Source organism: Anopheles nili, chromosome 3 (assembly GCF_943737925.1).
Source record: "Anopheles nili chromosome 3, idAnoNiliSN_F5_01, whole genome shotgun sequence".
In the NCBI taxonomy this organism is placed as follows: domain Eukaryota; kingdom Metazoa; phylum Arthropoda; class Insecta; order Diptera; family Culicidae; genus Anopheles; species Anopheles nili.
The window spans coordinates 29,468,693-29,486,968 of record NC_071292.1 but is presented as its reverse complement, the minus strand read 5'-3'; the positions used below and the strand labels follow the sequence as shown (position 1 = coordinate 29,486,968).

The window sequence follows — 18,276 nt, the reverse complement described above, 5'->3', positions numbered from 1 at the left end:
TCTAACGAGTTGTTCTAACGATGGGCCGTGTTGTCATGTGTGTGTGTTTGTGCTCGCTAGCTAAAAGCACAAATACGTTTTCCGTTGCTTCTCCGCATGCAAGTCGGAAGGAATGGACAGCTATACTGCACTGCGGTAGCTCATTGTATAACTGTCATTTATGAGGTTGAATGTCCGTGCAAACATTGCCTTTCTTATAAAGTTCTCAAGACGTGCTATATACATATGTGTCGTTAGTATTCTCGTTAGTATCCTGCATTACATGTCGATCAGACTGAACGGTAACGAAGACACAAAACGAAGCTATGATTCAATGTGCAAATTTAGCAGCGCTCTCGTTATAAGCCTTAAAATGCTTCCTCATGTTACGTTTTTTTTTACACTGTCGTAATTATTATAAACTAATTCTATTATTTTTTTGTATCTGCATTCCTCGATTATATGTTGCTTCATGTTCGCCCTGTGTTAAAGCCATACGACTTGCGATAGGTGCTCCGCGTTATGCTATTCGGCGGCATCTGGAACAGGCAACTCAATCAATCTCAACCAAAGGACGTAAACCACAGAGACAGAGAAGCCAGGTTATTAGAGGAAAATATCGTGAAGCGCTAGTTTTTTCATCATGTATTTGTGCATACGTTAGTAAACGGAATTCATTCACAACCGGCAAAGCAATGTATGAAGTGCCTATAAAAGGAATACTAGCGTAGCAAACAAACGCTTCGTTTTTGTTGTGCATTTTAAGTTAGGCAGCATGGCAGCTGATATGAATGTTGATTTCTTTCTTAAACCAGAAACACTCAACGCTCCGTTTGAATGCTGCCCAGGAATTGAGTGCAATCATTACCCGAATATTACATCGGCCGTCGAAGATTTTTCGCACCAGTCGCGCCTTGCAGAAGTATCATTGAAGGTAACAAAATTAGACCGTTTCGTTTCTTCCAACGAGGCCGAACAATGAAGGATCAGAATAGGGCACGTTCTCTACGCACAATGTTAAATTCCATAGGTCATTTCAAGACTAATGACAGGCGTTCTTACGATTGATGAAACCGTTTATTTTTACCGTCAACTGTACTCGATAGTTTTTTTTCTTTAAGGTATAAGCTAGAAAACACGCTAAATAGTCATGTCGTACACTCCGCCAGATACACTCCGGACTGCTATACTTCTGTAAGGACAAATAAAAAGAAACACACAATTAACCACTATCCTTATCTGCATGATTTGTGCACATCGCGAACAGAATCTACAAGTGAATTTAAACAAATTCGCCCATCTCCGCCCATCAAATCGAGTTGGGAAGCCCCAGCCATTATTATTGCACAAATTTATTTGCCTTCTTTAGCTCCTGGTTTTGATATTTCGATTCGATACGTATCTATTCCGCTCGATATTCTTACAAATCAACTAGAACATCCCGATGAGCATGCACACAAAATTAAAGTACTCAGTATGTCGCATCACGTTCACTTAGCTGACAAATAACAATCGTTTAGGAATTTAGGGACAGGAATAAAAAACCGTCACCAAGCGCTGGGAAAGGTAATTATCCATTGTTTGTGTAAAAAATCACAACATACTGACACAATGATCCATTGAGGTAGGATGTAAGAGTAACAAAAGGATGGAATAATGCTTGCCGGTGGAGTCACATGTCACAATTCCCAAAAGTGCCCAGGTGCAATTGAAACAAGGCAGAGGTGAATTACTGACACGAAAAAGCTGACAAAAATGATAAACTTGTGATATATTACTTTCCACATCCTCAAGCTCATACACCTAACCACGCTCAGCATGTTTAGTTCAAAAATTATTAAACTAAAATCATATTCAAAACATTATTTCCTAATAACATAACATTATACATGGGTAGAAATATTGAAGAGACGCTAGAAAAATCATTCATACCGATGAAGGCATGTAATGGAACGAATGGTGTTAGTTCTTAAGCAGGTCAGCTCAAAAACGAATCGATACTAAGAGCCAAGCCCGCCCTAATGGTGCTTATAAATTTGTGAATCAAATTTGCTCAATTTAAATGGTGCATAGCTCTTGCTGGCGTATCAGAAAGGAACGTTTGGTATGGATTCGCATATGTGTTGAAAGATTGATCAAATTGACGTGTAACCAAAAAATGAAGCAATTTATTACTTACCCACAATAATTTTCTGTGACAATGTACTGACCATTATCAGTAACTTAAGTGCTAGTTTGTGGCCACCGAAATCTGTGTTCCGTTTCATTGGAACAAACTCCCGCAAGTACCGGGACTCTTGTTCCGTCTTCCAAAAGGGGTTTTTCTCCCTTCAGTTTTATGCTACAGTGGTACTGGCGGGGATTGAAAAGTTTTAATGGACCGGATATACCTATATATATATATTGCACAGGCGACATGAGGAATAATGCAGCAGCATAAATTGCTCTTCTCTGAAGCAACCGAGAGACGTAGGCTTAGCTTTTGTTAGATTTTGTGTTTAGAAGCTAATTTTGTCTCACTTTCGTTTCAGTGCCAAACCTCCTAGTGATTTGTAAAGCTTGTTTTCCATTCGGCCGGCACAGGATAGATAGAACAATTCTAGTGGAACAATCCAGTTCAGTGAGTGTAGACTTTATCCAAACGTCATCGTGACATCGATCGCTCGAAGAATATTACCACTTTACCTACTTAAACCCATCGATTCTCAGTATAATGTGATGTGGACGATTCCTTTGCTAGTGCAATACCATGTTGGTGGTAACCATGGCAACGATCAAGGCGCGTTGGGGATTTAGAAAATGTTTTTTGTACGTTTTACAGATATCCGTGAGATAAACAATGGCGCCATTTTTCAAGAAGGCTGTTAAAGGTTAATTACTGTATCTATTTCTGCTAGGTTCTTCTAGGTGGTTATGTTAAGTGCAAGAATAGTGAATATGTAATATTCATTATTGTGTGTAAATAGTGAATATGTCTAATTGATGTTTTGGGCACATACACACACACACATACATACATGCGCACACATCGGTGAAATTTTTCCAGAAGAAAAGTCCAATATCTAGCCCCCCTGATACATGCGAAATGAATGTGATGATAGTCAATCCATTGCCGAAGAGAAGGGATGACGAATATTTGCGTTACTCATTCGCAGTGTCTTCTTGCAAAACGATAATTTGTGATAGGAAGATGGGAAATGAATCTAGGGAAATATTCAAAAATGTTGTTAGGTTTCAAACCAAAAGCGTACGAAAAGGTGCCGCCGACGATCTACAGAATTTGGCTGATGATGTGAGGGGTGCTGGAAACTTTGCGTTTGTTATCAGAAGAAACGCGAACTAATATCGATAGGAGATAGGTCTGCATTAAGGGTTAAGCTGCCACCGGAAGGACAAGATGCGTAGGAAGCTGAAGCTCTAGCGACAAGCAAAAAAATGTAATAACGAACAAATTTATAACCGTACAATATTTAAACATCATTTTTTAAGAATATTTCTTTGATACCGAGCAACTTTTCACAAACATTTGCTGTTGCGTCCTTTATGCTTAGATTCGCTGGCAATGCGCTCAAAATTCTGCGTTTTTTATTTATATAACCTTGTTTTTTTGTTTTCATATGCAAATAATTAGGTGAGTTCATCTCAACTATCAGGGCTATCGCAACGATGCTCACTTCTTGCCGAAGGCTGTATTTATTTATTATTTTATGAGCTTGTCGTTTTGTGAACAACGGAACGAAAGTAACTGAGTTTTATTTGTGCACAGGAATGGTTATTTCTTTGTTACGTGCCCTGAAGCAAACTTTGGAACACGGGCGCACATTAAAAGCGTACATTCCAGAAGCTGGCATGGAAACAAAAGAAGACGGTAGTAAATTGTTCAGAAATATTTGCGCGAATAAATAAGCACAAACATCTTGTATGAATGTAAAAGAATGGAAAAGAATTCGTTGTTGCTTTTGTAAATCGTATACAACACGAAACACGATAGGCAAATACAATTGACGGTGGACGAGCAATAAAGAGAGAGGAAAAGGCCATTTGGAATAGAGACAAAACAGAAATGCGTAACACCAGAATTATCAAAACAGAGGTTAAAGAGAGAGGAAAAACACTGTTCGATACGAGAAAAACCAAAACCAGCAAAATGATATACGCACTTAAATGGCGGCGTAAGCCGATCGAAACAAATCATGAATCGGATTGTAAAACCAACAGTACTGATGTAAGCAAAATCCGTTCCTTCAAAATGAGGTATTAGTGTGTATACTGCAATTCAACTATTGCTCTATTCGGACATTAAGAACATCCATCCGTTACCACATTCAGACTTATCTTTTCGTTGTGCCTAAGCAAACCTCCTGGAGCAAACAACAATCCGGTACTGACAAGCGAACCCTCTCTCACCACGTTACTGGGTCATGTCCCTAGCGTTCTGATGAGGACATCGTGCATACTTGAAACCACGTGCAACCTACACTAGCGCTTAAGCTTTAATTTATTTAATACTACATCAAACCGGATACTCGACAACATTCGGTTCCTAGAACATCACCGGGAAGAAGAAAATAGGAAAAACGGAAAAGTAACCACAAATCAAGTGAAAACAAGAGTGAAATCGTGTAATCGTATCAAAGGACAGCATCATCCCCATAATCAAACGGGAAAAGCGCCTACTCTCAGTTCGCATATCTCTTTCTGACACGGAATACCGGTATTGTAAAGTGCGAAAATATTGTTTTTTTTTTCTTTTTTTCATTCAAAGACAAATTGCATAAAAACTCGTAGAGCAAAGAGTTTTTGTCTTCGCTTCGTTAGGCGAACCGATATTTTCCTTCTTTTCCTCGCCTGCGTTTTAGTTATACACTCATTGATATTTTTTGACGGATGATATAATGTTAGATTAATGATTCGTTTACATGCTATCTTTAAACATGAAAAAAAAATATGAATGTTTTAAGACAGAGTCAACAGACCAGCAATTGAGTGAAAACTATAACAAGATAGACAAAAAAAGCAAATTGCTAAAATCAATCAATGTGTTTGTAGTTTAAGCAAGGTAAGTGTGTTATTTAATTGCGAAACAGAAAAGCATAGAAACACACACACACCAAAATTACCACTAATGCGATAATTTCTTGTTGTAAATCATTTTTCCGGATAAGCATATGTATATGTAACTATAGATTTACATTTGGTTTATGGCGTCACGAACGTACCGTAGATTAAGAATGTTTTCTTGCGTCTTAGTTACAAAGGTGGCGGGATCACCAAATAAGGAATCCTGCAGGATTTAATGCTAAAATAGGAGATGAAAAACAAAATTCAGTGAAATATCCATCCAATTCGAAAGATGATTGTTGGAAGTGCGGTTTTAAGCAAAATGCAGCCGGTCAACAAAGGTGGCGCACTTGTGCGATTAGGTGTACGTAAAAATGTGTAGGTGTAATCCCTTTCAGCTCTATGCGAACTTCTGCAATATCGATAGCTAATACGACACCCATAGATCTCACTCCATCACATGCAAAGAATGTTGCCGATCAATGGTATCCTGGCAACCGGGAAAACGTTCCTTAACATGTGCATGCGCAAACCTCCAACCTTTCTCTTGCACATAGCTTCCTTGGATGGGAACAATTGGAACAACTTCCAACTCTCTTCCATTTTATCAAGCGTGTCGTTTACAATGAGCGCACCGACCTGCACACGCTACCCCTAACGCTCCCTTGAGAAGTGAAACTATCGCATTCATTTAGTTTTCTTACCTATATACGTTTTTATCTTCCTAATCGTTTAGGATTGTTTCAAATTTCGTCCCTAAAAATGACTCGTGTCGGAAAAGTCAAAGAAAATGGTGCCATCTTGTTTTTATATACGTGCTTGAAATGATTCCGTTCGTGGATTGTATGATCCCGCCGATGGAATGTAAGGTAGTTTGATGGGGAGCAAAAAATAAAATAAAATTTGGCGAGTAAATTAAGGCTATATTCCGGGTTTACCCCCAAATTAAACGCTGCTAAAATCGAAATTGTGTTCTACATGTACGGTAGAAGGATGATTAACTCAACCAGCATATTGGTGACTTTGCACCGACACGTGGAAATTTGTTGAAAATGATAACATACATTTCTTTCAATTCACACACCGCCACTCACAAACGCGTGTATGCACATAAATGAAACCCACAAACCGAACGGAACAATACAATAAAGATAATGGTAACAAAAATAGTGATCAACAAGCATTAAACTTATGGAAGCAATGAAAATTTAGAAGCAAGAGGAAAATTAACTGCTAAAGAACACTAGAAGTGTTCCAATGTATGTGGATAATAAGACAAGTCTGTAAGCTCGCAAATTTCTCCGGTCGTCCCACATTTCCACGAGGTAGAAATATTGGACGAACGTAACAAAAATAGAAACGCTTCGAAAGCTGGACACAGAAGGGTAGTTTTATAGGACAAAATAATTCCCCTTCTGTGTAGTTTTTTTTTGTATTTATTTGCAATCGTTATAGTCATTTTATTTCCTCTACCTGCCAGAAGCAACGGCAATGATACTACAGTCGGTGCAATGTGGGAAAACGATCAAATGAAAATCTAAACAACTTCGCATTGACGAAGCAGGAAAATTCTCCCAAAGTGAAACATAAATCACTGTATTATCAAAACCAACACAACAAAACAAAACAAAACATACAACTAATGGTGCATATTTAGCTGAGGAATCATGTTTTTACATAATATATACAGGAGAACAAGAACACACAGCAATCAAGTGTGCAATGCTGCAGAAAAGTGGCACAGCTCGTCGAGGAGATGAAATTTATTGCGTAATGATAATATGTGCATGGGTGCGTGTGTTTTTTGATGTACTTGAAACAAAAAAAAGATCAAGAAATTACGAAGGAGAGCGAGAGAGAGAGAGAGAGAGAGAATACACACACACACAAACACGCACTGGAAGCCGGAGATTCGAGCACTCGAAACAAAGAAAGGCGAGACAAAGTAAAACAAAAGAAACACACAAACAAAAAAAAGAAAAAGGAAACACTAACTTCAAATGCGCATACAAATTTCACATTGAAGAGACTGAAATGCCAAATTAATCATACCTTATAAAAAATAAACATTGTAGAAAAGAAACAAAAAAACGAACGCACGGAAGTAAGAAAGGAAAACAACAAAGTGAAATGAAATCAACAATTAAGCACGCACACTCACACACACACACATATACATACACGCATTCATACGAACACTTTGGAGCATGCATAAACGTAGACGGTGTCCGAAGACAGGAAGGACATATTTACGTGCTTATTGTGTATGGCGACAGAAATGAATCACAAAAATCGGGTGAAAGGAGCGAATGGGTGGTAAAGCAGTTAATACATGTGTGGAACAAGCGCGAATATGTCCGTGACTCGGTGTGGAAACGCAAAAAATAAGACAAAAAGTAAACGCGCTTGGAAAATAATGAAAGTTTTCGTATATTTATGATGCGATGCATGGAAAGGAAAGTAAAATGAAAAGAAAAAAAAGTAAAAAAAAAGAAAACAGCCTAAACAGCAAATAGGACGCAAGAGAGTTCTAAAAAAAAAAGAAACAAAAAACAAAACACGAATAATACTGCATGTAAGGAGAAAATTGGGAAACACAATGCGCGCAGTAGAGAAAAAAAACGAAGAAGAAAAACAACAGAAAAAACAGTAATAATGATTATTGATAGCAAAAGTAAGACTTTTTCTGCATACCCGACTCTGATAGATGAAGAGTTACATTTATAAGGTTCTTAATGTTCAATAAACAGTCATAATAGTGCACACATTCTTTTGTTCTTCATTTGATGTCGCTTTCTGATGGGATGGTCGCTTTGGAAAGCAAATGGATTTCTTTTTAAAATTTTATAAACTCAGCTGTACTCTCTCAGTGTTGTAAGTTGTTCATATTTATTTAGTTATATTGAATTACTATATTCTGAATGTTTCGCACTGCCATACTGTATCGCTTATAAATATCATTTACATTACGTGTTCAACGCCCACGCACCTTCTCTAGGGTATGCTTCGAAGAAACCCGCTGCCTGTTTTCATATCGCCCTCCAGAAGGCTTCCATCAACTAACGTTTCGCCGATCGGGAGAATTTCAACAAAAAAAAGATTGTCACTCTTCATCTGTAAATATGAATTAAAAACGAGATGCTACACGCACACACCGGCTCGCATACAGTGGGGTGGAAAGGATGGCGGTTTAATTGTGCGGTTCTTAAAAGCAAAGATTCTTAACTTAAAACAAATTAAATCTCCTTCGTTCCCCCAAACACCATGGATCTCGTTGGAGCCTGTTGTAGTGGTACGGTACACGCCAGTGGAGAGCATAATAACAGGGGTACATAAAAAACCCCATCCTAGAAAGTACCACCACACGATGAGCGCGCCTCCACCGTTCTGCCAGCTGTTCTTCCCTGCGATGCTTCCCTGCCAATTATGCATCAGACCGCGTATCATCACCACGGCGATCGCCGAAGGATCTGCAACGAAAAGCGAAAGTGGTTATTGCGGAAAAAACTCAACGGATCACCTTCCCAACCCACCTTTAGTCCTCGTTGCTGTCATCGTACGAGGGACTGGTCGGCGAATAGGTTGGACTGGCCGGGCTCGAAGGGCTGTAGCCCTGCGGTGTGGGTGAGTAGGCCGGTGAAGAAGGCGAGTAGGTGGGTGAGCTGGATGTGTAGACTGGGCTGGTCGGGGAGTACTTGGGGCTGCTCGGTGAGTACGAGGACATGTTCGGCGAATACGGTGCGGGTGTCTGCGAGTACGAGGACGAACCGATGCTGTAATGGTTGCTGCTGCTGCCGGGAGAGTGTTGCGGGGACGAGGGCGAGTAGCTCGGCGATGTGGGCGAGTAGTTCGGGCTGGTTTGTGCGTACTGCGGGCTGGCCGGAGTGTAGTGCGGGCTGCCGATGTAGGACGGCGAAGTCGGTGAATAGGACAGTGACGTGGGTGAGTACTTCGGCGATGATGGGGAGTAGCTGGGTGAGGCAGGGGAATAGTGGGGCGAGGTGGGTGAATAGTTCGGGCTAGACGGGGAGTAGGAGGGTGTGACAGGCGTAAAGTTCGGGGACGTGGGTGAGTAGGATGGACTCGTCGGAGAGTACGATGGGCTGGTGGGTGAGTAGGATGGACTTGACGGTGAGTAAGAGGGACTGGTCGGTGAAAAGACGGGCGATGAAGGGGAATAGCTCGGTGAGGTCGGCGAGTACGAGGGGCTCGTAGGGGAGTAACCGGGACTGGCGTAATTTGATGCACTTGTCGGATGCATCGGAGACATCGGTGAGTAGCTCGGTGAGGTCGGTGAATAATTCTGAGTGGCCGAGTGGATGTTGGGACTGCTGGGAGAGTAGTTGGAGCTGCCAGGCGAGTATTGCGGGCTCGGAGGCGAGTAACACGGGCTTGTTGGCGAGTATGAAGGTGATGCTCCCCCAGGAGAGTTGGGGGCATAGTTCGGGCTACTCGGTGAGTAAGACGGTGACATCGAGGGTGATGACGGTGGGTACGGGGACATAGACGGACCAGGTGAGCTTGGTGATCCGCGTATCGGTGACCAGGACGATGGTGACATGCCGGAAGCATCGGATTGCGCTGACGGGGAGAAACTTGGTCCACCTGGTGTCATACCGCTAGCCGGTCCGGATGGTGACCACCCACCGTAACCGGGTGTGGCCGATTGCTGCCACGGTGTCATGCTGGGTGTCGCTGCTGAACCGAAGAACATACCCGTTCCTCCCAGGATCGAGGTGTGCGGGATTTCCATGCCGAGTTTACACTTTTCCGCGTCCAGCAGCAGATCGAAACAACCGGTACCCATGCGGGGCAACTGACCTAGGATGATGTTCTCCGAGACACCACGCATCGGATCGACTTCAGCGTGAGCGGCCGCATCGTTCAATACGTCCACCGTTTCCTCGAACGAGCAGCGCATAAGAGCTCCCGTGTCCTGTCGATTGATGCCGTGTCGAGTGATTGCCATCAGATGGCCCTTGGCCGTCATCACGTCACACAGCAACGCCAAGTGGCGATAGTTTACGTACAGACCGTAGAATTGCAGCACGTTGTTCATTTCCTTCTCAACCGACTTCCGGACCGCCTCGATGCCGAGTACGGAGAAGATCTCGCAAATGTCGTTGCTGTACGTGCGCACCGGGTCGACATCACGCTCACTGAGCACTTTCATCATCGAGGTACCGTCCGTTTCGAGCAACCATTCACCGATCGGCTTAAATTCACCCTCGGGCGTGATGACTATACGCTTCTTTGCGTCCGTTTGCGGTAAATGCATGTACACCTTGCCGATCGCTTCGATACCCTGCAGCGTCATGTCCGACAGCATGTTCGCCTCGATACACCGCAGGAACATGTCGTCTTCCATTTTGTCCATGTTCTCTTCCTCGCTTTCCTGGAACTTGTTGTCCTCGTTCATGATACGGATGCGCAGCACCAACTTGTCCGCATTGTCATCGTTGAAGATGCAGTTCAGATCGTCCCCAAAGCCGGCGTTAATCTTCTCCGCAATCTGCTCCATTGTTAGCTTCTTGTCCGTCATGCGCTTCCGGTCAAGTTCGATACGCAGCAGCCAGGGAGAGATACGGGTCGGGTCGAAATCGGGCATCTCGTAGTACACGTTCACAAACTCCTGATCCTCAGCGATCACCGTTCGTTGCGGGTCCGGATCGTAGTAAATGGCCGTGTTGGCCGTCACCTTACGCAGCGTCGTATGTTCGAGCCGACAGAGCACGTTCTTTGCTTTTTCGGCATCACGGGCCGCACCACCCGTTAGAAACACCGTAAGTGAGGGTGCTTTTGGTCGCTTCGAAATGTTGATAATTTCCTTCAACCGAGGCACACCGAGCGTTACGTTCTTCGACGACACACCGGCAAAGTGGAACGTGTTCAGTGTCATCTGTGTGGCCGGTTCACCGAGCGATTGGGCAGCCAACGCACCGACCATCTCACCCGGGTTAACTTGGGCCTGCTGGAAGCGTGTCTCGATTTCACCGATCAACCACTCGAACGCTTCATTGTTCAGCCGGAACTCTTCGGCCACGTACTTGGTGCAGAGAGTCGAACGTACAAGACACTGGAACAGCAGCGTGGCGTTTTCGTTCGCCTGTTTCGACAGCCGATCCGCACCAGCTACGATCACGCAACGTTGGAGCAAATCTCGCACGCCTTGGATTACTTTCAGCGGGGACAGATCCGTCGGCGAGCGTTTGTTGATGTGGAAAATCTTCTGCACGTTCCAGATCATGCGCTGCAGATTGCACGGCAACACAACCTTTGAATCACCGTTCGGGAATATCTGCCGAAGGGCTTCTCGATCGCGCAGCAGCTGCTCGTACTCGGCTTCAATCTCCTGGATGACCGAGGTCGACTCTGTTAGCTCTTTGATCACATCCTCGTTGAAGATCCGCCGCAGTGTACGCTCGTTCGTCGAATCAAACCGATACCGCTTCTCGAACATCTTGTTCGAGAGCTTGATCGTGGGCATGTTTTGGAACTCGACCGTCTCCCCGCACAGGCCGTCTTCGCCGTAACGCAGCTGAATCAGCTGCCCGACGGAGTTGCGCACCGTTCCGTCGTAGTTTACCATGACGGACTCCATAGCCTTGATTAGACGACGTTGGATGTAACCAGTTTCGGCCGTCTTGACGGCGGTATCGATCAAACCCTCGCGACCGCCCATGGCGTGGAAGTAGAACTCGGTCGGCGTTAACCCAGCAAGGTACGAGTTTTCCACGAAACCTCGCGACTCGGGACCATAATCATCTTTGATGAAGTGAGGCAATGTGCGCTTGCGAAAACCAAACGGTATGCGCTTACCTTCGACGTTCTGCTGACCGACACAAGCAATAACCTGAGAATGGGGGAAAAAAAGAATGAATAAAACCATCGCAGATAATAACAGCTTGATCGTCGCCACACTTACCTGCGAAATATTAATGTTGGAACCCTTGGAACCGGACACCACCATCGCCTTCAGATTGTTGTACTCTGTGAGGGACTTCTTGGCTGAACCACCGGTTTTATCACGAGCGTCGTTCAAAATGCGATTCACCTGATTCTCGAACGTCTGTCGCAACGTGTTACCGGGCGTCGGTTCCAGTTCCATGTTATGTGCCTTTTGAATCACGCCTATCACGTCCTCCTTCGCTTTCTTGATGGCTCGCTGAATTTCGGAGTACGTCTGAGGATCTGCAATCGTGTCCCCAATACCGATGCTGTGCCCCTCCAGCAGCAGCCAGTTGTTTACGACAGTCTGGATGTTACCGTAGAACCGGCCCGCAATTTCGTGTCCCAGCTCGAGGAACACGATGTGAAGCAGAGATCCAGCGGATGTTCCGAGCGTTCTCTTGCACAGAATGCCCATGATCAGGTCACCGTGCTCGACCATAACCTTCGTGTCGCCGGGCGAGATCCACTTGTACGGACCGTCGTCCTCCTCTTCCGGATGCGTCGAGTGCGTACGGATCATGTTCACGTTGCCGGGAATGATGAGCGTTAGGATTTGTTTGCCCGTCCACAGCGGTTTGGGCTTGAGGATGCACGGTTGGGGCATCTTACCATCCCAAGTCGGCAAGAACATGAGCAGATTCATCATCTGTTCCTTCTCGATGAACACATCTCGTTTGGTCATCTTCCGGACAGCCGTCAGCGTATCCTGCACGATACCCATGACGGGTTTGTTTGCCTGCGGCGTGATGATTTGACGCGGGGTGATATGGATGTTCTCAATCTCCGCACGCGTTTCCATCGACTGCGGAACATGCAGATTCATTTCATCGCCATCGAAATCAGCGTTATACGGTGACGTACAGCTGAGGTTCATTCGGAACGTCGACCATGGCAGCACCTTCACCCTATGGCCCATCATACTCATCTTGTGTAGCGTCGGTTGACGATTGAAAATGACCAGATCGTCGTCACGCAGATGTCGCTCCACCTTGTAGCCACACTGGAGGTGCAGATCGGATGATTTCGGGTGGAAGCGCAAATCGATACGCTCGCCGTTGTCGCGTACGATGTACTTTGCGCCAGGATACTGCGAGTTTCCTCTGCGTACCAGCTCCTGCATCCTGTCGATGTTAAATGGCGTCACCAGCTCCGGGAAGGTCATGTTTTGGGCAACGGACCGGGGCACACCCACCTGATCGATGCGCAGGTTGGGATCGGGCGTGATGACGGTACGGGCAGAGAAGTCGACACGTTTTCCCATCAAATTACCACGGATACGGCCTTCTTTACCCTTCAGGCGCGCTTTAATAGCTTTCAGCGGTTTGCCGCTTTTCTGCATGGCCTTCGGCATACCGGGCATATCGTTGTCGACCAGGGTGGCCACGTGGAACTGCAGCATCTTGATGTTTTCCGCAATCACGTGGGCGGCCGCCCCGGTGGATTCGTTCTTTTTCAGCTCGTTGTTTGCCTTTATGATGTCGGACAGCTTGTGTGTCAGATCGTCCTGATTTTTCGTCGCACCGAACATCACGACGGCCGGGCGGACTGCCAACGGGGGTACCGGCAACACCGTGATAATCATCCAATCGGGACGCGCAAACTTTGGATCCATGCCGAGTACGTAGCACTCTTCGTCAGTAATGTGCTTCAGAATTTCGTAAACCCGTTCCGCCGAGACCTGGATCTTTTTCTCCTGATTTTCATCGTTCACCTCTTTCCATTCGGCCATCAGATCAAGGCCGGTGCGCCGGATCGACGGCTGATAGTGCCCGCAACCTCCGTGGCCCTGCTTCTTGCTCGCATCGACTGCTGTTGGTTCCTTCGTCATGTCCATGTCTTCACCGCCTTCACAGATTTTTTTTCCCTTGCATAGATCGTACACGTACGCGAGACGCTTGCGGGGTTGGCCTTTCGATTTCATAACGATTTCCTTGATCTTCGGGTTCGTCGGCGAGACAAGCATTTTTGAGCAGTAGAAGCACACGCAGCGCAGAATTTTGATAGTTTTCGTGATGAAACCGATGTGAAACACTGGCTTTGCAAGGTCAATATGCCCAAAGTGACCTGGGCACTCGGTCATATTGCCTGCGCACGTCTGGCAGCGGGAGGTGCGTTCGATAACACCCTGCCGTGGGTCCATCAAACCGCACAGCTTCGGCCTGCCACCTTCCATTGTTTCCGCATACTGGATGCCACCCTCTGTCACCGACATCCGACGGATCTCATCCGGTGAAATGATGCCGAATTGGACGCGCTTCACCGTGCGCAATGGCGCCTTCGACTCTCCACTCATGTTGTATTTCGTTTGGTAGCTATTACACCTATAAGAGCTATCGGCAAAATGTTGTTAGGATATGTTGTGTACAACGAGCCAACTTCGATGACTAAAGTCGCGCACTGCGAAATTCAACCAGTTTTCTTTCTCTTCTTTACAGCCAGCAGCAACGCTATGCAACGGGAATTAGGCAGTGATGAGAAAATGCCTTTTGTCTTTAAAAAACAAATTTCCCGGCGCAAGCTTTGAACAACTCCGTGCCCGGAGTGCTCCGGGAGCCGTTGACGATAGTTTCGGGCTGGTTTTCAGCAGTTTGTAGCACAGAAAAAGTGAAATTTGTGAAAGAAAATTCACTCGTGATTACTAACACGCGTCTATTGGATGGAAATGTGCTTAGTGGTGGTCTTGCGTTTGGAAGTGCCAAAATCGGCATCGGAGCGGTTTCATCCAGGAGTACGAAAGGAACATTTGTTCCGGCTTGTTCAGAAAGATGTAACTACTGTAGAAAATAACGCCAATTTGTTAATGAAAAGCACCAAAAATTTATCCATTGCTTACTTGTCATTAGGAGTGATGTTTTTTTTTTAATTTTTTTCAATAAAAATCCTACAATGTTGGGAATAGACGGAGAACATACGACAGCAAAAGCTTGGTGCAACACTAATGATCACTTGGATGTCCTTTGCTTCGTTGTAGCATGAATAATGATATTTGACTCAAACAATGGATACATTATTTTAAGAAAAAACTCTCACTCATTGAAGATGGAAAAATATGTTGAAAATTGATTTGAAATAATTTCTAGTTCAATTATAGTTAACTGCCATTGATGACAGCCTGTGACAGATGTATTTCTACAATTTTTCCCTGTTCAGTTGACATATTTTCCAAGCCGTGCAGGATATTTTTGGAGTAAACTCGGTGAAAATTTTGTGTTTCGCCAAAGCTCTTCTGGCATATTGAAGTACCAAAGGAACACAACATACTCGTCACAAGCGATTAATAATCGCAGCGCAAATAACGGTCTGATAATCACGATGCCGAATCCTACGGCAGGTTCGTTCTGATCTAGCAGGAGACAACATTTGTGTTTGTCCTTTGAGCGGCTGCTTTCAATATTATTGAAATGTCTTTCTAGCAACATGGGTGAAATTTTTCACAAACGCCGATATTCCTTCACCGGCAGCAGCGAGCTATGCACATGTGTTTGTTGAAAATCGCATTCAAATGGACATGTTGATGGATCTTAACAAGGAATACCTTCGTGAGATGGGGATCACGACAATGGGCGACATCATAGCTATTTTGCGCCATGCAAAAAAAGTCCACGAACAGAGCGCACGGGACAAGGTGCTCGCTGTTCCGGAGGCTGATCTGGGAGTACCGGTTGCAACGGTGGCAGCCACACCAAGTAGCGCTTCGGTCAGCAACGGACAGAAAAGGAAGATAGAAAAGACTGGTCTCACTCGTAAGTTTACACTGAAAATAACACTACGATTCGTGCTTAGCGTGCTTATTCGTCCTCAGGAACTGTATCATCTGTTGTAGGACCATCCATTGAACCTAAGCCACGACGCGTTCTTCCAGAACATGAAGGAAAGTACAAAATTACTCTACCAACGGGTAGCACACCGCGAAGTAGAGAAATTCTTGATAAAAAGACACTAGATTCCAAACCAAGCAGCAAAGCGAATGGATCCTCAATTCCAAAAGCGGGTACGAAGCGTGGAAGCATTTTTGATCGATTAAACAACGACAACGAACCACCAAGTAAACTAAGTTCTACAGCAGAAACACTTGATCACACCTCACTGTCAATTTCGAGCTCAATTTTTTCCCGCCTGGGTGATCGCAAAGCCACCGACAGTCAAAGCTCGCCGTCAAGGACTATTTCACAAAGTATTCTCAAAACTTCCGTCGTCAATGGTTCCCTTTCGGCACCGGCCAAGCTTTCTCCATTGCAACAGAAGGTAATTTTAGTGAAAAAGATGCCCGCAAAAGCAGCCCTACCATCTTCAGATGAGGACGAAGCAAGTGACCATTTGACAGCAGCCGGAAGTGCCATCAAATCGGTATCGTTTTCAGAAGAAGACGAAGTTCTTGAAATAGCTCCGAGAAAGCCGAATAAACCAACTGGTTCCCCCAGTGGACGGCTAAGGTTTAACGAGAAGGAAGTATCCATAAAGCAGCGTCTTGGGGGAGCGGTACCGATCCCCACCTCTAGTACTATTCATCGAGCATCCCTGCACGGCACCAAGAAGATGTTGCCGATGAAGTTATCACCTACCACAGTAAAAAAAATGTCTCCGGCTCGGACGGGTCTTAAATCTGATTCTTTACGTGGAGTGCGAAAGCAACCGATCAAAGCCAGGCTCAGTTTAGGATCGCACACTACCACCACGAAACAGATCACGAGGCGCATAGACAGATTCAGTCTCGATTCAAAGCTGACTAAAATCAGCAGAAGTGCTCCAACTAGCGTGTTTGATCGATTGGGATATAACCGTAATTGAATGTACTGTTCGTCCACTAATTATATTTGCTTCGAATAAAAAACCACCATTTAAGTAGGGACAGTTCAAATGTGTGCCAGGTTATGTTCAATCAAAAACGAGTTTTTATTTATTGAGAAATTTGAATGGGGTAAAAATAAAAATTAATCAAAATGCAATTGCTTCTCAAAATTAGCATAGTTTATATTAAGGCATTATTAAATGTACAGTAGTTGATTCATTTACAATATATAGCCAACGATTAGACAAAGCCATTTGTAATCTTAGATTACGCGTTAAAAACACAACTCGCGTCAGGACTATCGCTTTCGTTTCATCGTTTGTGTTATCTTCGTTATCGGCATTTTAGTAGATATATTTATTACTGAAAACCGTGACTTTGCTCAACTTGATTGTGACGATCATTATTACTTTAGTTTGAATACTCAGTTGCTTGTTAAATGGTAAAAGATTGAACTGACTTCCGGATAATTCCAGGAACACTGTGTTAAACTTTCCATAGATTAATCTGACAATAAAAACATGGACATCGTTATCAAATTAAACAGTCAAACCGTAGGAAAGGATAAAATTGCAAGGTACTGCGATGTTTGGTAGAAACAGTTGGAACTAGATCGTGGTGTTAATACTTTTTGCGTGTTTTCAGATTATGCCAATACTCCTGTCGAGCATTATGGGCCAGCAAGGAAGCATCCGAATCAAAAGAATCTATTGAACTGTTAAAACATATAGAAAGCACTTTAAGCTCATTCCGAAAATGTAAGTACAACATGAATTCATGACCATGCTGTCGTATGTACTTCAACTTTTGTTTTATTTGCAGTACTTCGCTTTGGAAAAGGTTTCGAAGTTTTATACAGTGCGACGGCAGGCTTGCAATTGAAAGACAAATCTCATCATATATTTATTGTCTTGGGAAAAATCACTTCGGGACTGTTTTTATTAGCTGATCACGTCGTTTGGCTATCTCGGTCAGGTATCTGGAAAGGCGTCGATACTACAGAATGGGTAAAACGTTCCAACCGATTCTGGCTCTTTTCAATTATCATGAACTTGTGCCGAGACATGCAGGAACTTCGCCGACTGTTCATGTACTACAACCGATCAAATATTTGCAACCTGCAGCAAACACTATCCCTTATTTATGGCGATAAGCCACTGCTTGTTGATACAGTTAAAAACGTTTGCGATGTGTTTATTCCGCTGAACGGCCTGGGCATTGTGAAGGTTTCCAATAAAACCATTGGACTGCTTGGAGCGATTTCGTCGATAATGGGTTTGCTACCATTACTGCATCCAAGACTAAAATTTTAGCACATTGAGAGGCTCAAATGATACGAATGGAAAACAAAAATATTGAAAACAAATGTAAATGCTACTGATCCGATTTGAATATTGGTTCAATGTTATTGTTATGTTTGATGTGGTTGAAGGGTTATTTGAGAAGAATCGTTAGTAATAATTACTCAGGAAGCGGGTTAACCTTTTATACCTATA

At 44.1% G+C, this 18,276-nt stretch overlaps 3 protein-coding genes across 3 annotated transcripts; 2 read left to right on the top strand and 1 right to left on the bottom strand.

The window, feature by feature from the left end:
- Positions 1-7,924: 7,924 nt before the first annotated feature.
- Positions 7,925-14,284, bottom strand: LOC128723661 (DNA-directed RNA polymerase II subunit RPB1). Its single transcript, XM_053817422.1, has 3 exons — positions 11,966-14,284; positions 8,574-11,893; positions 7,925-8,510 (listed from the first exon to the last, which is right to left on the bottom strand). Exons 1-2 carry the CDS (start codon positions 14,282-14,284, stop codon positions 8,576-8,578), a joined length of 5,637 nt encoding a protein of 1,878 aa, XP_053673397.1. The 3' UTR covers positions 7,925-8,510; positions 8,574-8,575.
- Positions 14,285-15,303: 1,019 nt separating this feature from the next.
- LOC128725947 (uncharacterized protein C19orf47) lies at positions 15,304-16,817 on the top strand. The gene is made up of 3 exons (XM_053819721.1): positions 15,304-15,322; positions 15,405-15,734; positions 15,794-16,817. The coding sequence occupies exons 1-3, from the start codon at positions 15,304-15,306 to the stop codon at positions 16,777-16,779; spliced, it is 1,335 nt and encodes a 444-aa protein (XP_053675696.1). The 3' UTR covers positions 16,780-16,817.
- Positions 16,818-17,301: 484 nt separating this feature from the next.
- LOC128726850 (peroxisomal membrane protein 11B) lies at positions 17,302-18,093 on the top strand. The gene is made up of 3 exons (XM_053820689.1): positions 17,302-17,357; positions 17,426-17,538; positions 17,603-18,093. Exons 1-3 carry the CDS (start codon positions 17,302-17,304, stop codon positions 18,091-18,093), a joined length of 660 nt encoding a protein of 219 aa, XP_053676664.1.
- Positions 18,094-18,276: the final 183 nt, after the last annotated feature.

Excerpts from the sequence above, each read along its gene's own strand:
- LOC128723661 (XM_053817422.1), bottom strand. The coding sequence starts at position 14,284 with ATGAGTGGAGAGTCGAAGGCGCCATTGCGCACGGTGAAGCGCGTCCAA. Across the intron at positions 11,894-11,965 it reads CCAACATTAATATTTCGCAG|GTTATTGCTTGTGTCGGTCA; the intron begins GTAAGTGTGGCG and ends CCCCATTCTCAG.
- LOC128725947 (XM_053819721.1), top strand. Across the intron at positions 15,735-15,793 it reads AGAAAAGACTGGTCTCACTC|GAACTGTATCATCTGTTGTA; the intron begins GTAAGTTTACAC and ends ATTCGTCCTCAG.
- LOC128726850 (XM_053820689.1), top strand. The coding sequence starts at position 17,302 with ATGGACATCGTTATCAAATTAAACAGTCAAACCGTAGGAAAGGATAAA. Across the intron at positions 17,358-17,425 it reads GGAAAGGATAAAATTGCAAG|ATTATGCCAATACTCCTGTC; the intron begins GTACTGCGATGT and ends GCGTGTTTTCAG. Across the intron at positions 17,539-17,602 it reads TTTAAGCTCATTCCGAAAAT|TACTTCGCTTTGGAAAAGGT; the intron begins GTAAGTACAACA and ends TTTTATTTGCAG.